Source organism: Cygnus atratus, chromosome 2, assembly GCF_013377495.2.
Source record: "Cygnus atratus isolate AKBS03 ecotype Queensland, Australia chromosome 2, CAtr_DNAZoo_HiC_assembly, whole genome shotgun sequence".
NCBI classification, from domain to species: domain Eukaryota; kingdom Metazoa; phylum Chordata; class Aves; order Anseriformes; family Anatidae; genus Cygnus; species Cygnus atratus.
The window spans coordinates 109,245,549-109,271,477 of NC_066363.1; the positions used below are offsets into that span (position 1 = coordinate 109,245,549).

The following is a 25,929-nucleotide window of genomic DNA, read 5'->3' on the forward strand; positions in this document are numbered from 1 at the left end:
ACTAGTACTATCACTAAGCCACTAACCTTAACAGAAAGGCAAAAACAAGATCAGGACATAAAATGACATAGCAGTTACTTTAAGAGATACTTATACTACCAAAAATAAAATAAAATAAAAATAAAATAAAAATAAATAAAAATAATAAAAATAATAAAATAAAATAAAGTTTGGCACCGATCCATACATTTTCCTCATGGTTTAAATTTTCAGGGTTTTGTTAACAGGTGCTTGTGTATATACTAGTGTGATTCAATAATGTTATAAAATAATGCCAACTTCATATTAAGATTTACATTTATTTTAAGATGTTATGGAGTTTAGTAAGAAATACGCCATACTGTGTTTGTCTGTGGTAATTCAATCTGCTGTTTTTTCAGTTCATTCTTCAGGTGAGTTTCTCTTGTTTCAGCTTCTTTAACCTGACCTGAAACCAATAAAATCAACAGAGAATAAGGATATATCAGAAAGTAAGGGAACATTTATTGCAGAATTTCGTCAACTTTTCAGAATCATGTCACCCACAGTTGATGGTATCTACTCCTCAAAATATTAGCACAAAATACCAGGATTTGTCCACAAAAGTTTTGTGATTTGTCCATCTCATAAGCAATTTCAGCAGCTAACATCTCCTTCAGCTTTGAAAACAAATATTTCATCAAGTGAATTGTTTCCTGCTGTCCCTATTCAATCAGTTTTATCCGTATTTGAAAATATTTTTAAGCATAAAACATATAACTGTTCTTTAATTTACTATCTAGAGATATGCATAATTCTGAAAACATGAAGCAAAACTTTTTGCCTCTTATATTGAAATTCAGGAATTTGCATCCATAATGGGAACATGCAGTGGGCAAGTTAGAGAAATGTAGACCTGTGGTAAAATTAGAAGAAACAGCTTCTAACTCCAGCATGCATTTACTTTTAGTGATTACTTACAACAAAAAATTCAAAATACATCTATTAAAACAAACCTTCTGATCTATAGGCAGGATGATTCAAAATATAGTGCAAAGAAACTGTTTCCTCCTCCTTCTCTCCCACTTCCATAAGCAACTGCTGCCTTCACACTGCTCTACCATTTAACAGACTTTATAAAGTATTACATTTGCTGAAGAATGTACAGAAAAAGTATCTACACAATACTTTTGAATAATGTACAAAGGGTGAAATGTGGGGGGGAAGTAACAAAAATGTAAGAATGACTTTTCTGAAAGAGGATTATCTATAGTTAATTTCATAAAATAATTTTAGGTAACAACTCTTGAATTCCAGATGAATGAGCATTCACACATCCATTGTAAAGATGGGAGTGCAAGGCAGTCATGGATAAAAGGGATCAGACTACCAACTTAAATGTTTTATTCCTCTTTTGACAATTCTGACAAAAAAAAAACTACCTCAAATCAGGTAGGGTCCATCCAAATAACTAGAGGCTTCTCTGCTAATGCAAAGATATAATCATTTCACTCCCCTCTAATTAATGTATCTCATGACTTTAATGCTGATCTTTCTCCTCCTCCCTACACTGACAAAATTGTTAAATGGAAAAGAAAAAGTCCCAGGAAATAGATGTATATATTTGATTGAACTTACATCTCATTTCGGTTACAAGCTGATTAGTAGTATCAAACCAATTTCTGTAAACACCTATGGACTGAGATAATTGGTCTCTTTCCCTTGTAAGTGTTGCCATCTGTTGCTGCTTCTTGTAATCTACATGAAGAAACACATATTTTTAGAAAGAAATACACTAACACAGTTTATTTAAACATCAGCAAAAATCTGTTAGGCCATTACACAGTTTCAAAGTAGTATTATGGACCCAAGCATAGCTGCTTCTAAAGACAAGAAAGCATTTTAAAGTAATTGAAACATACCATTGTAAAACATAAATGACAGACGGTATGGCTCCAAAGGCTTTCTCAAAGCTGGCAGATCTGGCTCAAACACAAGAATATATTCAGTGCTATCTCTTCCAGGACTGTTTTCAGCCAGCACTAGATTCTAATTGAAAAACAAACAAACAAGCAAACATAAGTTTATGTTCACACCTGAGGTAACACACAAAATAAAATAAGACAATGCTCAAATACTACGTCTTATAAAATTACTTAACACGTAACATATGTATGATACTACTCCTAGTTTTAAATATCAGTTTGGAAATGTCCTTTTCTACCTAATAAAAGGAAGTAAAATTTGAAGATTTACCACTAAGTATTTTGTTATTTAAGAATGAAGATTATTTTACCTGTTTATAAAGTCCTATTATTTTTTTAGCTATGTATTTTATTTGAGAGACATGCTCAGAAAAAGTATTTTCTGCACCATCCCACAGGCAAGATTCTCTCAGGTGTACTTCATACAGCATGTGAACAAATGCAAACATTAAAAAGAAGGACCAAATGCATAATCACAGGGAAGAAAAAGCAATCTATTCCCAGTGCTGAGTTAAAAGTTACTGCTGTTCATGGAAGTAGACAGCACGTCCCAAATGAATGAAAAATATATATCTAGAAACTGACAAGAACATCCCATTTCTCAGAAGTTTCTTTTACATATATATATATAAAACAAGAAATAAAACCCTCCTTTCTTTACAAACACAGAAAATATTATAAAACCATAAAGAATGGTAAACAGAAATAAAATTAGTACAGGTAATATCTAAATGTGCTGTTACTTTGGGAAAGGTATCATGCATAAAATGAATAATGTTTATAATAAAACTCATGTTTCCACCTTTAACGTGTAGAAATTGCTACTCAACTGGCCAAATCAAGAGAGGTGGTTGCAGCCTAAAAGAAGAGATAGATATATAACCTTCAAAGATAGTCTTCATGGCTTTCAAAAAATATTGCAGCTACATATTTAGTCAGGATAAGTCTGCAGTGGAAATACCTTTTCCTTTGACAATTTATGCTAACAGAAATCTAAACATTTTCCTTCATTAAACAAGTTTAGCATTCATGATCCTCAACTTAGGGGCAAACATGTCAGATCATCACCTTCATTACATTGATGCTAATTGCACATGACTGTAGTCCTAAACAAGATGTGACAATTTCAAGGTATTTGAAAAAAACACTATTTTTTCCCATCCCCCTCCATTTACTAGTCATATGAAATGTACATTAAATCACAACCAACAAATCCTTTCTGCATGAGCTTTGTGAGTTGCCTGAAGTCAGAGAACTCAGTGCAAAGCAGAGAACTGAAAACTGCCTGAAGAGAAGAGAGATGAGATTCACTGAAATGGAATTACTGCCAAGGGGAGGGCGACAAACAGAAGCTACTACTAAAAGCAGTAGGATCTCATCAGATCACAGTAATGAGGCAGCAGAACACCCAACAAAAAAACAAACCCACTCAGGAATATCTAACTAGAAAGAAAAAGCATCTGCTTATAAAAAAGCTCAACTAACAAACAAATAATACCCTGTTCCCCGTTACACAGGTTGTTAGATGAGACACTGAAGCAAGAGTGGTGTATTTATGCCACAACGGCTCAACAGCAGCAGGTTACTTGTATATGGAGATAAGAAATTGCCGATTTCTGTATCAGTAAGGAGTCTGAAAAAATATCCTGTAATTTTATCTGAACTGGTGGAGTCCACTGTATAAGGTTGTTATTCCCCTCACCAGTATGAAGTTATAAAAAATCTGTTTAAATTTCTACCATAGATATAATAGATGCAAAATCTCTGGAGAAAAGCATTGTTTTGTTAGATCAGTGGTTACAGCAATCCCGCTACCTATACTTGTGCATTTTTTCCCACCCCACCTGTCCCAGAAATATGTGTTCACAGAAAACTTTTCTCTGTCTCTGAAACATATGCGGCAATCCTTAAAAATATATACAAGAATAGAATTGCTTTGAGAATTGCTTAGAGAAAAAGGTAACTGGCACACGGTTGAGGACATGGAGGCTTTCATCAGAGAAAAAGAAGAACCATGGGGAAGCAAGGAGTGGGAGGGACAAGCAAATAATTTATTAATCTTGAAAGACACTTGAGGTACAAGTGAAACTTGGAATGCACCATAAATCAATTAATACATTAATTTTATTCAATACTTCCATTCAGTCCATGTTTTTTATTTTTTTTCTAGCCTTTTTTCCATATATGTTTTGTCACTTTTCCTTACAGATCAAAGTAGACGTGTTTGATCAACTTGTTCAGTGAAAATTGTTTACCCATACTAACTAGATGTTTCTGTCCTTGATCAGTGAACACTGTTTACCCACATTAACTAGATGTTTCTGTCCTTGATTGTTATCAACAGACAATTAATTATGCCACGTCACTAAGTTTCGTCTACATAGTTTCACAAAAACAGTTGATGTACTGAATATAATACAAGATGAAGAAATTTGTAGGTAGGATCTATAGATTTCAGAGATTCTACTGGGGTTTTATTGTGTTCATTTCCAAGATATAATGGGAGGTTTTGTATTTGTTGCTAAGGCAGTCTGCTTCCATGCCAATCTGCTGGGAAGTTGCTCCCAATGAACAAGGTAGAAAAAGTGATTGAGAAAATTTCTTTTAAAAGTTGGATTTTCCTTCAGTATGCCTTCAAACTGTTTCAAAATTTCCTAGGACTACAGGCTGGTAAAACATATGACAACAAGAGGAGCCAAATAAAGCAGGGGTATATTTTTGCTCTAAAATTCTTATGTGGTACTTCAGCTACCTAAAAAACAAACAAACAAAAAAAAAAGAGGCAAATCTCTATGTACCTATTTTACCACGTGAATAGTTCTAATGACTAACATTCTCTGTAAGCTGTGAGCATTCTACTTAGAACAAAAGTGTGGCTCTATACTCATTTTTTTCTGATCCATTTTAAACAGTTTCTGATCTGTTTTGAACAGTTTCTGATTTTGTGCACATGCATGTTTTAACTTGTGTCTTTTATACTACACTTTGTAACAACTGTTACAATTCATAGGTTTTCAAAAACCAATCTGTATTTGCTGAATAAAGTGACTGGGATGGCACGACGACAGTGTACGGTACTTTCAGTGGCACAAAAAAGCTCTTTAGCTAAAAGTTTGCAACAAAACAGACACTACACAGATTCAAACTGATATAAAGCATTTTTAACAGTCAAGGTCACTAATTACTAAAATGAAGTGGTAAAGTTTTATCTTTCATTCTTCAAATGAGAATAGGATGCCTTTCTGCAAAGTATATACAAGACCACTTAGCTTAACAAAATATAAAGAGAATTGGGTAAAATTTAATTACATATATATAGGGAGGTCAGATTAAATGATCATAAGATTTTAAAACCAGAGAGTATTACTAAAAAAAAGAAAAAAGAAAAAAAAGAAATACTACTAATAGTAAATACTGAATTCCAAATTAGTGAAGTGTTATTTACATATGAAATTTAAATGAAGAAAAGACTTAATCTGGATCATCCTGCATATCATAGACCCTAATTGAGTTTTTGAATGTAAACTTCCCTCAGTTTGCAAGAATAATCGCTTTAACGAACGACTCCTCTACATTTTCTGAGAATCAGCAACCAAATAGCGAAGAAATAATTTAACTACGTACCATTAAGATATGCTACAATATATGCTAAGCCTCCACAAACCATGGCTAGGTGTAAGATCAACTCTGAAACTGTAGAAGAATGTACTTCATTAGATCTGTTGCTCATGGAACTGAGTATTCCAGTCACACTTACAATTTCAGCTGATCCCCTGTCAAATGGGAACTCAACTGCACTGACTTTCCCTTGAAACTGTGGAACCTCTGTATCATCTTCACTGGGGCTCTTAATTTTTGCTATTATTCTGCCAACTAAGTCAATTCCAGTGCGGTTGTTGTATTCATCCTGTAAGTGAAACAGACAGAAAAGTTAGATTGGAGAATGAACAGGAACTAAAATAAGTCATTTATAGAATCATCTAGGTTGAAAAGACATTCAAGATCATCAAGTCCAAGCATCAACCTGACCTACAGAGTCCCATCATTAAACCATTTCCATTAGTGCCATGTCCACACCTCTCTTAAATACCTCTAAGGATGAGGACTCCATCACCTCCCTGGGCAGCTTGTTCCAATGTTTAACCAACCTCTCCTTGAAGAAACTCTTTCTAATGTCCAAACCAAACCTCCCCTTGACAACTTGAGACTGCTTCCTTTCATCCTAAGAGACCTACATCCTCCTTGCTGCAATCTCCTTTCATGTAGCTATAGAGAGCAATGAGGCTCCTCTTCTCCACACTAAACAACCCCAGTTCTCTCAGCTGCTCCTAAGTCTTGTTTTCTAGTCCCTTCACCAGCTTTGTTGCCCTCATCTACACACATTCAAGCAACTCAATATCCTTCTTGCAGTGAAGGGCCAAAAAATGAACACAGTACTTGAGGTGCAGTCTCGCCAGTGCCACATACAAACGGGACAATCACTTCCCTAGGCTTGCTAGCCACACTTCTTCTGATGTATGCCAGGATGCCATCGGCCTTCTCGGCCATTGCTGTCTCATGTTCAGCTGGCTGTCAACCAGCACCCCACATACTTTTCGTACTTTGAACCTGCCAGCCATCTCTTCACCCAGTGAACTGTACACCTGTCCAAGCCATGAGCAGCCAGTTTCTCCAGGAAAATACCATGGGAGACTGTGTCAAGTGCTTCAATAAAATTGAGGTAAATGACATTCACAGCCTTTCCCTCATCTACTAAGCAGATCATCTTGTAATAAAGTTGATCAGGTTAGTCAGGCAGGACCTGCCGTTCATAAACCCATACTGGCTACTACTGATCAGTTGATTATCCCATATATGCTGTGTGATGGCACTGAAGGTGCCCCATAACCTTCCCCAGGACCAAGGTCAGACTGACAGGCCTGTAATTCCCTGGATCCATCTTCCTGTCCTTCTTGTAGATTGGAGTTACATTCGCTAACCTCTAGGCAAATGTGACCTCCCTGGTTAGCCAGGACTACTGACAGATTATTAAAAGTGACTTGGTGAGTGCTTCTGCCGGCTCCTTCAGTACCCTTCGATGAAACCAATTCAGCCCCATAAATTTACGAATATTCAGAACAGTGAGGAGGCCACTCAGCTTCCCATTGGATTACACTGGCTTCATCTTCCTCCCTGTCACCATCTTCCAATTCAGGGGGCTGGGCGTCCTGAGAACAACTGGCCTTACCAATAAAGACTGAGGCAAGAAAGTACCTCAGCCTTATCCTCACCTTTCATCACTTTTCATAACTTCCTCACATTTCCTCTCACATCCAATAAAGGATGGAGATTCTCCTTAATCATCCTTTTGCTGTTGATGTATTCATAAAAGCATTTTTTAATTATTTTACTACACTAGCCAAATTGAGTTTCAGTTGGGCTTTGGGCCTGCACAGCTAGATGACAACTCTATGATGACAGTTCTCCAGAATTGCCTGCCCCCTCTCCCAGAACTCCTAAATTCCTTTTCTCTTCCAGAGTTCCTGAAGAAGCTCTCTGCTCAGCCAGGCTGGTCTTCTCCCCTGCCAGCTCAACTTTTGGTGAACTGGGATGGCCTGCTCCTGCACCTTTAGGATTTCATTCTTGAAGAAGGTCCAGCCTTCTGAGACTCCTTCACCTTTCAGAACCACCTCCTAACAGACTATCAACCAGGTCTCTAACTAGGCTAATGTCTGCCCTCTGGAAATCCAAGGTGGCAGTTCTGCTAACCACCTTCTTTACTTCACCACCTATCATTTCATGATCGCTGTACCCAAGGCAACCTCCAACCACCACATCACCCACAAGCCCTTCCCTGTTTGCAAACAACAGGTCAAGTGCTAGCGATTGTGAGACCTCTCCTAGCTGTCTGCAAAATATTTCATCTACCTCTTCATCCAGTTTGGGTGGTCTATAACAGACACCCATCATAATATCAACTTTATCGGCCTTTCCCCTGGCTTTTACTCAGAGACACTCAACCTTTTCATTGCCATTGCCTAGCTCAATGCAGTCAAGGCATTCCCTAGTGTACAGGACTTCCTCGCCTCCCCTCCTTTCCTGCCTGTAGAGCCTGTAACCATTTATCAGAGCACTCCAGGCATGTAAGTTGTGCCACCATGTCTCACTGAGGCCAATGATACAGCCTTGAGACTTAATTAAAACTTCCGGTTCCCCTTGTATTGGGTGTACACGCAAGGTTCTGGCAGCAGAGGGGCTGCAGAAAGGCTCCTGTGAAGTGAGGCCAGGGCTGCCCCGTGCCAGACTCAGTCGGTTCCAATTGTCTCCAATGGCCCCACTGCAGGCCAGAGAAGGAAGGGGAGGAAGTGGTCCGGGTGCTAGAGCTGAAGTTCCCCTGCAGCCCGTGGAGAGACCACACAGGAGGAGGTATTTCCCTGAAGCCTGTGAAGAGGACTGTGGTAGAGCACGTATCCACACTGCAGCCAGTGGAGGACACTACACCAGAGCAGGTGTCTGTGTGGAAGAGTGGTCCATGGAGAGCCTACACAGGAGCAGATTTTCCCTGAAGGGCTGCAGCCTATGGAGGACCCACACTGGAGCAGCAGAACGGAGTGAGGAGGAAGGAGCGACAGGGAGGAGCTGTGACGAACTGACTGTTAACCCCCATTCCCCAACCCCGTGCTCCTCTGGGAAGGGAGACATAAGAGTCAGGAGTGAAGCTGAGCCTGGGAAAGGGCAGATGAGGTGTTTTAATTGTTTTGTCTTTGTTTCTCACTACCCAAACCTATCCTAACTGGCAATAAATTAATTTTTCCCAGGTTGAGCCTGTTTTGTCAATGATGGTAACTGGTAAGCAATCTCCAGATATACATATGAATGTTTGAAGTTCAGGAAACCTGATTTTGTTATGGAAGATTCTATGAGAAACTGTCTCCCGAACAAAAATAATATATACAGTAGAAGTTCCTTTCCAGGGTTTTCCCACTAGAATTTATTCTTGTGACATTTTTTTCCTGCAGCAAGAAATGGACTTCAACTGAGATACCTGACAGCAAGTCAGATATCCTTCTTGTGCTGGGGGCCCCTGACCTGGATGCAGGACTCTTCTAGGTGTGGTTCTCATAAGAGCGGAGTAGAGAGGCAGGATCACCCCCCTCAACCTGCTGGTCACACATTTTTTGATGCAGCCCAGGATATGATTCACTTTCTGGGCTGCAAGCACACACTGCCAACTCTATTCCAATTTTTCATCCACCAGTACCCCTGAAGTCTTTCTCTGCAAGCCTGCTCTCAATCCATTCATCCCCCAGTCCACACCGATATTTGGTATTGCCCCAAACCAGGTGCAGGACCTTGCACTTGACCTTGTTGAACTTCATGAAGTTTGCATATGCCTAGCTCTCAAGCCCGTCAAGGTCCCTGTGGATGGCATTCCTTCCCTCTGAAACATCAGCTTCAGCTTGGCGTTGCCTGCAAACCTACTGAGGGTACATTCAATGCCACTGTCTATGTCACTGATAAAGATATTAAACAGTATCAGTCCCAATACAGACCCCTGAAGGACACCACTCATCACTGGACATTGAGATACTTGACCACAACTCTTTGGATGCAGCAATCCAGATGATTTCTTATCCACTGAATAGTCCACCCTTCAAATCCATCTGTCTCCAATTCTGAGACAAGGATGTTGTGTGGGACTGTGTTCAAGGTCTTACAGAAGTCCACTTAGATGACATCAGTTGCTTTTCCTTTGTCCACTGATGAAGTCACTCCATCACAGAAGGCCACTAGATTGGTCAGGCACAATTTGCTCTTTGTGAAGCCATGCTGGCTGTCTCATATCCCCTCCATGTCTTCCATAATGCCTTAACACAGCTTCAAGGAGGATATCTGTTCCATGATCTTCAGGGACATAGAGGTGAGGCTGACTGATCTGTAGCTCCCAGCGTTTTCCTTTCAATCCTTTTTAAAAATGGGTGTTATGCTTCCCTTTTTTCATCTATTGGGGTCTTCACCTGACTGCCATGGCCTTTCAAATACGATGGAGAGTGGTTTGGCAACTACATCAGCCAGTTCCCTCAGGGCCTTGGATGCATCTCATGGAGTCCCATAGACTTCTGTATATTCAGGTTGATGAGGTAGTCTCAAACCTCATCTTCACTCACAGAGGAAGGGACTTTGTTACTTGAGTCCCTGCCTTGAGGTTCACGACCTAAGGGACTTGAGAGATGTGGGAAGAGTGAAGCCAGTGAAGACTGAGGCAAAAAAAATTTTGAGTACCTCAGCATTCTCCATGTCTGTTGTCACCAGATTAAGAAATTTTAAAAATATTTTTATTTAAATCTATGAAAACTACTTTTAGATTCGTTTTCAAATGTTTAAAATACAAAATACATTTAATGGCTTTAACCATATTCGTTTATATATTAAAACATAAGAGAATAGCAATGCCTTACAGCAAAACTTCACACGTTTTGAGGAGTCACATTTCTCTAATTATGATTTTGTATTAAAGTATAGTTACCATTACATGGAGGTGTAAATCCTTGACCAGTGTACGGCTAGTAACAGTTCGGACATTGGAAACGGCTGGAGTAGCTGGTAAAGAATCAGGTAACAAGCGTACTGGGTCATTAGGTACAACTTCAACTACAATCTAGCAGAAAAGGGAAAAAGAATAACATAAAACAAAACAAAACAAAGAAAAGTCTGATATAATTCACAATTCACCTGCACACATTAGTTGCTAAAAAAATACCGATGCAAAAGCATGTGAAATTTACTGACAGAAATAAATTTAGGATGGCCAAAAAGCAGCAGTACTAGCTTAAAAATTACGGAGTTTTATTTCTGATTACTTATAAAAGCTATTGTAATTTTGTTTTGATAATCAGTTTGATATCAATCACTATTTCAAAATAAAAGTATAATTTTTTTTGCATAACTCACAACTGAAAGCATTTGCATTCTGTATCTACAAAGTATCACAGTATTTCTCCCAGATCTGTATTACATGTTCTTGGCTATGTGTAATTAATTATACTTTCATACCTGGTCACTGCTGAGCATGTTTGTCTTATCCATTGCAAAAGTAAACTGTATATTGTAAGTGCCCACTCTCTCTGGAATCACTTTATCCCTAAAAGTAATCAAAAAACAAAACACAACCAAAACCAAGTAAATATTGAAGTGACAAGTATGTAAGTATGCAAGCAATTGAAATTCTGAGTAGTCCTCCTAACTAGATAAGAGTTCTATTAATGTATGACCGATTTTAATACTCCTCCATAATGACCTTCAGCAAGAATGCCACAAAAGAACTTGTCTCTTCTAGAAAAAGGTTTTTGGAAACTTGGATGAGGAAAGTTGCCTCCAAGAGTTTTTCTCCATGAGTTGACAGGATGTTTGTTGTGGCCCTATTATTCAGAAGTCTGCCAGTCTACCCTGTTTTTACTTTCCATCCAATGAATTCTACTGAAATTCAATGAAAGCTGCTGAAACAGATCACAGAGATGTTTGTATCTACAACAACAACAGCTTCTTTCCAAATTCAATCATTGGGCTTGAGATTATGTAATATCTGAATAGTTGATTCCTTCAGATACTTAGAAACCATACAAAATTAGGTCATCAACAGCGGCCAAGGTTGAGCACATTGAGACAGAAAAGAGTTTTCATTCTACCTTACAGGGTTTTGGAGTGCCAACTACTGGCATGGAATCCCTATCATCAAAATATGAAGGGAAGACAAACACCTGCACTTCTGCTGATAGAAGCAGAACTTCACCTAGCAAGGAAGGCAACACAGTAAGTGGAAGAATGCTGAAGTCTTCCAATGGATAGCAGTGACTTACAAATATTTAGAGACCTTTGAGGAGATACAATCACAGCCTCTAACCAAGATTCAGGCATTGTTCTGGGAAGATGACTTATGACACTCTTGAATTGGCTAATGTGATTATTGCTTTCAACATACATTTTATCTGTTTTGACAGTAACAGTAAACAATTTGTTTCCTCTTAACTCGTTTGGAAAAGAGTAAGGTGCAAGATTCTCTGGAATGCTTAATTTGTAAAAAGTAAAATCTCAAAGCTTGACCTATCTCTGGAAAGGGGCATGACTTTTTGTCTTCCATATAGAACAGAAACAATTCTACCTTCTTTTCTGCATTTTATCTGGGTTAGGACTTACAGTATTACTGAGTTGTAAACAATCTGCTAAGGATCTTGGCATGGCTGAACATCATCTAACCAGGCATAAGCTTTAGAAAAAGAATCAATTGCACTGTTGTTATGAAAGCTGAAAGGCTGCAACCAAGTTGAAAGGGGCACCCCTACTATTAATCTAGCATCCAGCAGACGATAACCCATCAGTGACTATGCCAAGGACATAAAAACTAGAGAGAAACCACAGGCACTGGTAGCAGTGAACAATATGCACTTTCCTAAAAGTGCTGCTAATGAGAAGGGTCTATCTACTGCTAGTTTTCTCAAATCTTTCAGAAAGGTAGGGAGTTTTAATTCTGGAAATTTGTAGCTAACTAGTAATCTAAGGGAGTGATGTCAAGATTTTTTAAATTCTTTATTCAGCTCTGTGTGGGTTAATTTATATCACATCTACTATATGCTTCCTCTGTGAGAAGCACCATGTAGGTGAATGGGATACGTATTTCTTTTCTGGAGGTACAAATACGCAACACAAAACATTATCTTGTTTTGTTTCAAGGGTTTCATGTGTTTGAACTACACCCATTACTAAGCATTTCTCAGAATGAGCAGGGTCAGAAACGCACCTTCTGCTTGGCATAAATTTTTCAGTAATCCTCATTTTTTGGAGAATTTCATTTTGTAATCTTGGACTAGCTGCTGAGAAAGCTCTGTTCTGTTAAAAGCAAAACTATATCCTTATTCTGGAGGGTCTTCTTTTGCTACAACTGTCAAACTCAGCATCGCAAGGCTTTGGAATCTCGAGTGCCTTTAAGGTAAAGACTGAGACTTTAGTAAAGATTCGAAATGTCTTGCCTAAATAACTACAATTCCAGTTGAGATGTACTGCAGTTTTCTGAATTAGTTCCAATTTCTCAGATGGAAATCTTCATATATACATACATTACATTGCTGTACCGTATCTGAGAAGCTAAAAAGACTGAGTAAATGAAGGTTGCATCAACTGCTTTTCCCATTTTTTTTTCTTGTCTGAGTATGACACAGGGATTTACAGATGGAAGTACATTTACGCTGTGTATCAGAACCTTGGATTTAAGCCTCGGCTAACCTGCTCCCCAGGAAAACAAAGCGTTAAAGACCTAATGGTAGGATACAGCAGTCATGGCCAAGGTCTTGAAAACAACATAGATTCCCAAGGATTACAAATTCGACATCTGGCCTCCTGATCTCGATTATGTGCCTTTTGAAAGGAAGAAGAGCCACAGTTGAGAGGCAGCTTGGGAAACTCCCTTTTCATCTCTGACAGTGCTGCCACTCAGATGGTCCTAGAATCTTGCCATAGCTGAGCTGCAGCAGTGTCTGTTCCTCTGATGCAGGAACCAGATCAGCTGTGCAACAGTGGTACCTGCTGCATGCAGTTGATCTTAAAGTCTGTTTTCTAAAAACAGAACGGAAGTCTAAAAACAGGAGGCAAGAGCTTGAAGCAACAGCCAGCACCACAACTATTCAACTGATCCTGTAGCATGCCTGACAAGAGTAGATGTGGCAATCAGGAACCAGCTTATCATGAACTCTAATTCTCCTGCCGGTTATCTAAGACACTATCTAGACTAAGTGACCGAAGGAAAGACCACTAAGCCACCAAGGCCAAACTCACGGTTCAAGACTAACAGTTACAGAAGGTGCTTAATCAGAGTTAATTAAGTCTACTTCTTCCAGCCAGCAATTCTACAGCAGCTGAACATTATGCTGAAAATAACTACGGAATGTTAATAGACAACTAAGAAGCTTGAGTGGAATATACTCTCCTTGCACTGCTAGCATTTCTCATCATGTATTCTAATATATTACCTTAGACTCTTTCCTTTTCTCAGATTAAACAAGTGTCACATACATCTTGGGAAGAATACAATCCTCACACTCATCACAAAACGCTCTTTTAACATTTCATAGCATTGCATTGTACTAATTCTTTAACAGATTGTTATAAAAACTAAAACTGTATTTGTACTAAAACTGTATTCTGCATCAGTAATTGTAAAATAAATGCTGCTGTACCTGAAATAAAAGAAGCCATCTTCCTTGTCATCCTTCACTTTACTACAGCCCAACGTTGTAACCTGAAAAGATGCAAAAAATTTAACATAACATACTTGAAAGTTTAAGTACCTTACTTGTAATATACTGTCAATCTTAATAATTTGCAATGCTGACAACATAGTAATTCAATGAGATCACCTACAATTTAGATGCTAGTTTCATATTTTTAATCCTGGGACTCTGCAAAAAAGGGTGTCAAGTTTTAATAATCTCCTTGTTATTACTTTGCTTCTGCAGAGCAGTAGCATTTCTGTACTTATAGTATTGACATTTGATTAGTCCAACAAGTTGTAACAGGGCAGATTGTTAAAAAAAAATATGATTGATATGTATTGCTAGTTATTTAAAACCTAGAACAGGATACTGATCTAAGTCAAAAACAGGAAAGCCCCCCACTACAAAAACGTTTGTCGTATGCTAACATTTTGATATCCATGTTGAAAAAGTGTTTTGATGACTTACATCAATTGGTATCCTAGTTCCGCTGCCCTGTCCTTCCCACATTTTCATAGAAATACGTGCTGGATTAATATTTTTGATAATATTGTCGTCTTCAGAAAGAACACTAACCATAAAATCTGCAGAATGAAAGAAAGCAATTTTTCAGGATTATTTTTTATTCCAAATTAAGATGACAAACCTTGATGAATTTCTCGTTCTCTTTCCTACCTGGAAGAAAAACACACAAAACCCGCGTTTCAAATAGAATCCAAACAACAAAAAATATGAAACCAGGCATGGAAATGCATCTCTCCCTAGACTTGTAACTATATCAGGTAACAACCCTTACACAGGAAAAAAACCACCTACTTTATACAATGACTGCTTAAAAAAAAAACACTCAAAATTCACGCCTGCCTTTTCCAGGTTATTGTCCTTAACAAAAGCAAACCAGATTGTTTCTTGCTCTCAAGAAAGAACAACCACTAAGCTAGATAAGTAGTCAATTTCTTCCTCCAAGGACAGGAGATCCAGATCTCCCTCTTCCTTCACAAGTGCTTTAGCCATTGAACTGCTGGATAAAAAGGCACAGTAGTTGGTAAGAGACTGTACCAAGACCACTATCATTTTCTACACCTATTAGCCACATTGTAATCAAAAAGATTCAGGCTATGAACCTTAATCTTTGTTTTGCTACTTCTTACTGCCTAGTACCACAGACTTTAAATCTGTTAGAACTATACGGATGTTTCACTCCTCCATTTACTATTGACTGATTCTGTGGTCAAAATACTGGCAGTTTTAAATCCCAATCTGAAAAATTTAGCTTTCCCTATACATTCCACAGAAAATTTAGCAGTCTGAAGGAAATGAAATCCAAACAAGATTTGGAAAAAAAAGCTACCCTTCCTCTAGCTGAAAATGTGAACTGAACACTTTGACACTATGGCTATGGGGAGCTTTCAAGCACATAACTGAAGCTGCATTGTTCAAGTAGAAATGAAATTTGCACTTTAAGGAAGGATTGTGCTTTGATGTGCATAAAAAAATCATGCATGATTTCCTCCAAGATTACAGTGCCTGCTCCCTGGTGTACCTGAATTCACCAGTAAATCTAATATTTAGGATGCTAATTAAATATCAAACTGTTAGTAAGGATTTTACTATCTAATTTCATAATCAAAATTTAATATCACATTGTATAATGTTGTCTCCTAAAATTATCTTTTTGTCCTCTTCTCTCAAAACCTGGATTATTTATACAGCATACGCTACATTTGAAAAATATTTTATTTATAATATTAATGGTAACTTCCCTATTATACTTAAATCTTCAAGTACTGTAGATTCAGGGAAGTTTGAAAAGCACACTCTTCCATGTTGTCCATAAAGTGGAAGTCTCTTTCAAGGTAGCTTCAATTTCCGTTATAACAATGAAAGACATCAAGAAGTAAGCATGACAGTTATCTTCACTCACACGCTTCTCTTTTTTATTGTCTCATGAAAGAAGCCAACTTACAAGTACATTAACCTCTGCTTACAGTTAAAGTTTTAGATGTAGAAATATATTAGTAGCAAGAGACTTGATCTCCTTGAAGAGAAGAAAAGAGTGGGAAATAGAGGTTACAAGTCTGCATGTGCCCAGGAAAATTACACAACACACACACACACACATAAAATGCACTATATATAAAAATAAATAATAAAATGATAAAATAATAAAAAATACAAAAGTGAAAGAATTAAGAACTATTAGTACAAGCAGAGAAAATCAAGGGACTTTGGGAAACAGGCAGATAAGGGACCATAAAATCTGTCCTCTAGCTGTCTTGTTCTGAGCTGCAAACTAAAGCTTTAAACCTAGGATAGTTGGTCACTTCAGAACATGGTGAAAAGTAAAAACAAAAATGCCTCAAATTCATACTCAGAAGAAAAGCTAAGCTTCCTGACTTGATTCAACAGAATCAGGGCAATGTTATCTATATAATACTACCATTTTACAGTAATATACATTAAAGTACAGCAATCTATTCACCACCAATTATTATACACTCAGGAGACAGGTATTAAATGTATACAAATGCGGTGCTTAAGATTAATGTATTCATTAAAATGGAAAATATTTCATTTTTCTTTGTCCTGTAGTATAGGGAAAAAAACAGCCAGAGGATGCTTCCTCATTAGGCAAAACTAAAACACTTTGTGAATTTAGTCAAGATAATTTCTGCATAAAGAGTATTTTAAAGAATAAAAATCTTGTTCCATAAAACACCAGCTGATCAAGTTATGACAGTATAATTACCCTTGATTACAAACCTTCTTCAGTCATATCAGCAGCACAGACATAATTTAAATAATAATACTAAAAACATCACTGTTCTGAAAGACAAGTGGTTACAATGGTATAAAAGACGTGTAGAATGAGTTTGTTTTAGTTTCTGAACTCATAAAATGAAACAATCTCAAGTTTATTTTTATGCCTGCTGTCAATTACAAGCAGCTTTTGCATCAATTGATTCCTGTTTTGCACCTCCAATTTTAATGAATACCATTCAGTGTAGGAAATTTGTCAGTATTTACTTCTTCAAATAGGTATAAAACTCATCTACTGAAGATTCAGATGTGATACACACGCACACTTTCCCAAGGATGGGATCAAATGGAAAATTATTAGGTTGGAAACTACTTTACCCGCATTTTCAGAACACTGACAAATATTTAATCTAGTTTCTCACAGCAAAATTTGAGGCTTCATCACTTGGCTCAGAAGCCTACAGCAGGCTTCCCAAATATAAAGCGTTGTTTTTATAATTCCAGTAAACTGTTAAAAAAAAGTCTTTTTTTGCCTTCCTTAATATGGTATTATATTTTAAACAACAGAATCTACTTGCTTTCTCCTTAAATTTAGAGAGGACTACAGCTTTCTGAATAACATCTTTGTATCGTAGTTTCATATTGCAAATTGGGCTATTGTAAACTAAAAAGGATTTTTTTTTTGAAGATGGGCTAATAAATTCATATAAATTCACCGGCAAAATCAAGAACAATATCTCCCATAGTCTTCTTAGAGAAGACCTCTCACCTGAAATAGCGGAATTAGTTAATATAGTTCTCTTATTCATGCCAAAGTTTCGTTATGGAAGGCACGAGTTTCAAATTATTTTTTGCTTTTAGCAAAAGACGTTTTCTCATGGTCATACCTTGCTCTTCATTGTCCATTTTCTTTATTGTGAATATCACTGGATGTAAAACATGAGACTTTTTTTTTTGTTTTATGACTCATCAACCTTAGTTTGAAGGCAAAGATCATCCTTTCATAAGGGAATACATCAGGAGAGAAAAGTATTTTGGACTGTCTCTGGTGTACTCGTTTTGGTCCACTTTTGGTTCCTCTTGCCTTACAGATGGCATATAATTTCAAAGCTACCTCCTTTGTTACCATTAACCTCAAAATAAGATGAGGGAAAAAATGCAAGACCAAGCTCAGATCATCTTTTGGGAATCAAAACCTGAAATATGGCATTTCACTATGGATAAAGAAGAGGTTCTCTAGTTTTACTATTTACAGATAAAACAAGAGGTTTTTTTAAGTGCTTTCATAGAAAATGTGCAAGTCTTTTCTCTCCAAATGTTATAGAGGCATCTTAGATATGGCTTTTACAAAAACCTGAGACATGCATACACACAGACAGACAAAAAATAAGAAACAACACCAGGAGAATAACCAAAATAGTTCTCATGGGTTTACAAAATTTTTGAGTGACTTGTTTCCATCAAAGAATCCTTATACTTACCAGGGAAGGTACCTCCTGCTGGAAAAGAAGCATTTTTGTCATATTTAACATTCAAGCGGACAGGTTTCTCAGGATCAGGCAGGACATTTAATGTAATTATTGGACAATCTAATGTGATCTTGTTGTATGAAGCTTTAACCTGTAAAATGTGCTCTCCCCTGAAACATACAGAAATCATAAAAACCATTATAAAATACCTCTTCAGAAAAGGCAATTTTCAACATACATCAAATATGAATCATGTACATGAAAGCATAAAAAAACAAAATCTGAAAAGAACTTCAAGTTATCAGTAGTAAAGGGAAGAAAAAACAGAATTGTTAATGCGAAGCTAGAAACACTTGAATGAAGTAAAATAATAGTTTTAATATCTTAAGATATTAGTTTATTAAATTTAATTTTAAATATTTCATTAGTTTGATCGTTTCATTGCTTATCTGTAAAATGCTAGCAACTGCAACTGTATGTTTCAGAAGACAGTAAGGTGGAAAGCAAGCATAACTAATTGAAATGCTGTCTGAGGAGCATTCTGCTTTGACAATTTCCAAAGAGTGAATCTGTGTACAATTCACATCTAGTAAAGTGCATTACAAGTACATAATGACTCTGCTGCACTGCTATATAATAACCCATTTTTTATATTATGAACTAGAAATTTATGTTTTTAAACAGAACTGGGATTAACATATTTAACTAAACAGTGACTGTACTCCCCAGCCAGTTTTGATCATGCTATAAAAAGTAGGGTGTTACCACTGAACACACCTGTTTCTAACCTCGAGTAATATATTAACTAATATTTACCATCCACCAAGATGTGAGCATTACAAACACACTGAGCACCATCAATAGCATTTAAAATATTTTCTTCCAAATGTATAACAACATTATAGACAAAATCCTGTAGATATGAATGCCAAAATATTAACTGGCATAAAATACTTCAAAAATTTAAGAACAAGTACTTAGTGCTAGCTTCTAAGCTACCTAAAGCCAACCTAGTCTTGTAAGAAAAGCTCCTATGAGCTAAGCATTACTGATTTTTAATCAATATTTCTCTTCTGGGTTAGTGGTTTTTTTTTTAAAAAAGTACTTGTTACAAAACAGTCAATACACTTTTCTCATGATATACATAAGACCTCTCTACAACAGGCAGATTAACCTCTATTTCCTGTCTCTTGTCAGCCAGTAAAGAATCATCAAAACACAAGAAAGTACTACATTTAATTGGTACCAGTGATATTTTAGATTTTTGGAGGAAATATTATCTATAATTACACAAAACTATCTCACTTTTTGCTTTATAAAAGCATGCTTACGAATTCTCATTCTTGAGAATTTACTGCAAAAATGAAAACCAAAAATGTCGCCTTCAGCTCATTTCCGTAAGAAAACAAGGTTTAGGCTATTCTGTCTCAATATATTTCCAGCTGAAACTAGCCAGTTGATTCAAAAGTTAACTGAAAGGACGGAGGGACTGAAGTTCTAAAAGGCCAGAAAGAACGTGTAGGGTAGCTGGAATTACAACTGAGGAAATGGAAATGCAGAACAGAAATCATACCACTACAGCTTTCGAGAAAATGCTAGGTGGCTAGAAGAAAGAGCCTGCAGTCATAGAACCACAGAATATCCCAGATTGGAAGGGACCCACAAGGATCACTGAGTCCAACGCCTGGATCCACACAGGACTACCCCAAAAATCACCCTATACGTCTGAGAGTGTTGTCTGAATGCTTCTTGAACTCCGGCAGGCTCAGTGCAGTGACCGCTGCCCTGGGGAGCCTGTCCCAGTGCCTCTGGGTGCAGAACCTTTCCCCAACACCCAGCCTGACCCTCCCCTGTCCCAGCTCCATGCCATCCCCTCGGGTCCTGTCGCTGTCCCCAGAGAGCAGAGCTCAGCGCCTGCCCCTCCGCTCCCCTCATGAGGGAGCTGCAGGCCGCCATGAGGCCTCCCCTCAGCCTGCTCTGCTCTGGGCTGAACAAACCAAGGGACCTCAGCTCCTCATACGTCTTGTCCTCCAGACCCTTCACCATCTTTGTAGCCATCTTCTCCTCTGAAGGAATAGCAACTTTTCTGATCAGTAACGCAGGTGTACTATCCACTTCAAAAATCATCACATATAAACCCCAAACTAGATATAGCTTGTTCTGAATCATGCCTAACCAGCAAGACAAAACAGTAAGATGCAGGAAAACACTCTAGTGTCATCAGGTGTGCCTTAGGGATACAGGAACTGGGTAGCAGAACTGTGAACAGAAAGAGAAATAATGAATTTGAAAAGACAGATGGGACATGCGAGTGCAAAGGGGAGACGGGAAGACTGACATGAAGAAGCAGGAGGTGCATGACACAAAGCCGCAGGAAATGAAGCTTCATTAGCTCTGTTGCAAGTAAGAAAATATTTTTTGGTTTTAGATTATTTTTTTCCTCAAATTCTTTAGGACAATTTATCTACTCCTTTAAAACACTGGTTAGCACCCAGAGGAAGTGGGATTTCAACACTTCTAAAACACGTTCCTATTTTAAAAGCATTACGTCTAGTTCTGGTCACCCAAAGCCTATATATTTCAAACATTTTAAATGGTACCATGTACACTAGGTACAGGTTGGCAATTATAGGCTGTGTTTTACCATGACCAGAGATCCTAGAATTCAGGAAATTAGAGCAGCAGCTTTTCAGAAGACCAAAGAAAAAGCTATTCAATTTTATTTAGTTACGCACTTAATTTCGTAAAGCTCACTAACTGGCCTTCCACCAGCATCTAAATAATAAATGTTTGACCTCAGCTGTAGATGAATTCCTCGTAGGTACTTTATGAAATGCGCAGCTTAAATACATCTAGCAAGCGACATTTCAGAATTTAGTTTTTCCACATAGTTTTCACTACTTACCTAGGTGCATGAATACTAATAACTCCCAGGTTAGCCCTACCATTTTCATCTGTTTTATGTAGCTGGTTTGAAGAAACAATCTGTCAAAAAAAATATTTTTTTTTTATTCTTTCAATGACACAGAAGTAGTATCAAGTCTTAAAATAAAACGTATACCTCATTTGCCTACATACTGTCTTTCCATTTGAGCAACAGCTGCTTTGAATTTTTGCAATCTAAATTAGGGAAAGATACACTCTTAAGAATATGATATTAAGAGGTTTCAGAATTTTCTCTGCCAGTTTTTGAAGACAATCGCTTTATCTAAACTAGGATATTTTTGTTCATTAACATGTTTAAATATTTTACAAATGTTATTTCTTTAACTGCCACTGATAATGTCACCCATAATACCTGCTAATCTATTTTCAGATTCTAAAACCTTCTACAAACTGTTTGATCCCTCTCAGTGTTTTTCTAGCCTGCACAGAGATTCCTGGGTAGCAAAAATTAAAGAATGATATAAACTAAAACATCTGTGTCTATCTTCCCTTTTCCCAATCCCATCAAACTGCCAAAAGGATTGCTAGACAACCTAGAGAAAAATGTTATGACAACTACCTCATTAATCAAAACTTAACAACAAACAAAAACTAACCTCTATACCAAAAGAAACTGCATTTAACCGAACACTAATAATGATAGGTAACTTCTTGTCAGCATTGTTTTAGAAAAACAACACAAATGCCTTACACGTCTCCTGTTTACCTCATACATTAAACAGGTTTGGCTAAAAGTACTTTGAAGTCAATGGGACTTCTGCTTTCAAGAAATTCTGGCTGAATCTCTTTGTTAGAAAATAACTCCCCTTTACTCGCTGGTGTTCTTCAAAGTGCATTTTTCTGTGTGCTCTCTGTCTTTGCCACACTTACTCTCCCAGCACTGAAAGTGAAATCTTATGATTGGCAGTATCATTAAGTTACACTTGTCCTTGCAAATTAAATGGCAGAGAAGCTATCACTTCACTTTCCCCATGAATCAGAAACTTTTGAAATTATTGCTGCCAGGATAGGAGATGCAGAATGCCTGTCCTCTGAGAGAAACAGGTGAATACTAACATGTTCTTTAAGTAGAAGCTACTTTTTTTGAAAATGTGCATGCACACACACGTGTACACGCTGTCTTAGCCTTACCTAAGAAATACCTTGTCAGTGTATCAGAAGAACCTCAGATAGGAGCTTTAAAGTTTAGAGGACAGCAAAGGAAGCCATGGATATATTCTGAGTTCTCGTATAATGAATTCCTCTCTAAAGAGGGAAATCAACTTTTTACATCAATGATGTAACACAACAATATCATGCAAAAGATTGTCCTTATCTGAACAGCATTTGGCATTAAACTGCTTTCCCTTTGCTATTTCAGCACAAATTTCAGAAGACTACATGCCTAGTGCCCACTTACACAAAAACAGTACTTTCAGAATATGTGAAGTAGGCAATCTTCTTCCAAAATTATTTTCTTTTCCAAATCTCATGTCAATAATTTACATGAATGAAACTACTTTAGCAAAAAAAAAAAAAAGTGAAAGTTGACTGATAATGGATCAGCTATGGAAGCATGAATTTATCCAACCATTTCCCCACAGAAAGGCAATGGCAAAAAAATGTGTGCTCAATGGTTTAAGAGGCAGGCAGCACTGTAAAGATATTGTGATTGTGACTGTGATAATAATAACAGCTAAGAAAATTGCCATATATTTAATATACTTTTCTGAAGACTATATTCAGCTTAACAGAATGATTCATATTTGAAATCACTGTACATTACAGAATAGAAATTTTAATTTTCACGGAAACTGGTGATTTGTGCATTTCCACTGTTGGGTTGCCCATACGAGTTTGGAGAGTTTCTGTTCAGCCATACTCATTCAGTTCTGGACCCATAGCATACAGAATGGAGTACAGAAAATGCATGCTGCAACCACATAATATCAGGTTTAGGACTCTTAGAGGATGGGACGTGAAATATAGACAGACAGCTTATTTGAGAATTTCAGTTCCTAGAAACTTCTCGTTTCCTTTGGGAGACCGCACATACAAACTATTTGAAATGCCAAGGCAAGACAGTTCTCTAAAGAGGTTCTCAAAGATAATCATGAAATGGATCTGATGTCTGTTGAGCAAATATGCAGCTAGTTGCTCTACTAATGTATAAGAGTATCACTCAGAAATGGTACTGCTGTTGCTAAACTCCAGGAGAGTGCATTGTAACAGACACATTAGAACAACGATTGACCTTGGGTTTCAGAGTATTTTCTCCTCAGCACATTCAGCTGGGATGAAGACCATTTCTAAGACATGTTGCTGGTCCTCCCTGGAGAAAGGCATAATGTCTGAATGTTTGAGCATACCACCACAATGTCTCTCTGATTAGATACAGTGTTACTGTCAAGGTATGTTTTCTCAAGAAAAACCTAGCCAGAAGCCCCATGGAGCTGCAGCTGCCATCATAAATGCAGCAGAAGGGACAAACAAAAAAAATCACAAACTATGAGGCAAGCTTCTATGGCAAGATATTTAAAAGAGCCAGAAGAAAAACTTTCAAGATGTAAAGAAATTTCCTAGATAATAATAAAAAATATAATAAAAACCAACAATGAAAATAAGTAATAGTAGTATAACTAAACTGGGGAGAAGGTTGAGGCTGTGGAATAGTTCTTGAGGGGTAAATAAAAGAAAGTTCTTGGCTGTTGCGTATTTTTAGAGAAATAATATTTTGAGACAAATTTATGGCAAACATGAATAAAAAGAGACTAAGGCCAGCCCTGCATGAAAAAGGTCGTGTCCAGAGATGCATGAATATATCTGTATTGATAACATACAAATTAAATATAACAGTTGCTGCATCAACAGTTAGGAAAATTTGACAGTTTGGAATTTCTTCCCCCAGTAATTTGAAATAAAATGTTAATTCATTACGTATTCTGTCAAACTCCTTTCTTTGTATAGACCAACGTGCGGGCCATCTGACACTCATACCTCACTCACAAAAAGCATACTAACTGCTTAACTCTGGGTTAGATATTGCATCCTCATTGTTTTAATTTGGTTTATAGAACCAACGCTCTTCTCAGAGATAATTAGGTGGGGTGGAGACCTGCTGAATAGGTGCTGAATGTATAGGCCACTAGCCATACATTCATTAACCATGAACAAAGAACCACAAGATAAAAATGATTTGGTTGCCCCTTTGGAACATGTTATTATTATTCAGTAAGTTACCTCAGATAAATTGGGGGATACACACAGAATTTGCAGAAGGGTTGAGTAGAAGATCAAGAATGTATACTAAATACACATGGATACTGCACTACAGGAATTCTGTTATATTTATGATTGCTATAATAAAAGGGAGCTCAAATCTGTCCTGGGAACTCTTTACGTTACTAATTGAAATTAGTATTATGTGAGATTAATTATTCTTTTGTACTCTTACAATACCTTATTCACTTTTCCAAAAATGTCTTGGTAATTTAGAAGAAAATGTAGACATGACAACACAAATCTGTGTTATGTGGACAAAATTTCATATAATAAGGCCTATGCTTACCTTTAGGTTGCTACTCTTTGAAAGGCTGATTTTGACATTAGGTTCAGAAGACGGATTTCCCCACTGATCACACAGTTGAAGGACAAGGGGCTTTTGCAATTCTCTGCCATTAATCACTGCAACAGGCTGGAAGATAAACAAATGCATTGTTCTGTTCTGTTGTAGGTATATTAGACATTCGTAGCAGATCAGGAATACCCAAAGTGATAGCATCTGCTTTTTCCATACTGTTTGGCTCCTGTAACAGCTAGACTATGTCAGAAGTGTAGAACTCCTGGAATGTATTTTCAGAGTTCTCCTGTGTACATTCTTGTCATCATAAAACACACTGTTTGATTCAATTGTATGTGTTACTCATGTTGATATAACTCAAAGTAAGGACAGTAAGGACATGCTTCTGAAGAGCCTCATCAAACACAGTTTCCTTGTTGCATAAGGAGTGAAAGGACTGAAACTTTTTGTCTTCTCATAGACCATGATAGCTTTCCAGAGAGTAAAAATAGTTACTATATTCCATGAGCCTTTTGTTTACCCATTCTCATCAGTAGTTTCCTTCTCCATTTTCCCAACACTCTAATCTTTTTACCTCCTTCCACTCTCCTATTTTGCTTTCTGTTGCAACTTAATATTTTCACTTGAACAGCCAAAGTAGACATTGAAAGATCAAAAAACCCAAACAGACAAGTGGGATGGTTCCAAAAATCTCTTATCATTTCTATTTGATAAAGTATCATACACTCATCCCCACTTTATGACTTTAAATAATTCTAAAACGGTAAGTAAATTTGTGGTTGTCTTCCTATATCCTAAACATCAAAAATAACAATAACAGATAAAGAAGAGATGAGCTGCCAACCATTTCTACCATTAAAGACATAATCTTTGGCAAACAGCAGTGGAAGATCCAGCCCACAGTAAAACTGCTGCACCAAGGAAAAACAAAATGAATGAACTGTAGAAAGGCAAATGGGACAGGAAAAACAATTAAAGGGATAATCAAGGAATACAGCGTTATGAACAGA

General features: G+C 37.2%; 1 protein-coding gene across 1 annotated transcript in view; it reads right to left on the reverse strand.

Annotated features, from left to right (window-relative positions):
- The window catches only part of SMCHD1 (structural maintenance of chromosomes flexible hinge domain containing 1), an 83,747-nt gene that overhangs the window by 9,409 nt on the left and 48,409 nt on the right, over positions 1 to 25,929 (reverse strand). The window contains exons 30-40 of the mRNA XM_035563999.2: positions 24,908 to 25,033; positions 21,320 to 21,399; positions 18,427 to 18,584; positions 14,654 to 14,769; positions 14,150 to 14,211; positions 10,977 to 11,064; positions 10,450 to 10,581; positions 5,701 to 5,850; positions 1,881 to 2,007; positions 1,597 to 1,716; positions 342 to 427 (exon numbers count right to left, since the gene is read on the reverse strand). Coding sequence (XP_035419892.1) covers positions 342 to 427; positions 1,597 to 1,716; positions 1,881 to 2,007; positions 5,701 to 5,850; positions 10,450 to 10,581; positions 10,977 to 11,064; positions 14,150 to 14,211; positions 14,654 to 14,769; positions 18,427 to 18,584; positions 21,320 to 21,399; positions 24,908 to 25,033 — 1,245 coding nt within the window. The remainder of the gene's footprint in view (positions 1 to 341; positions 428 to 1,596; positions 1,717 to 1,880; positions 2,008 to 5,700; positions 5,851 to 10,449; positions 10,582 to 10,976; positions 11,065 to 14,149; positions 14,212 to 14,653; positions 14,770 to 18,426; positions 18,585 to 21,319; positions 21,400 to 24,907; positions 25,034 to 25,929) is intronic.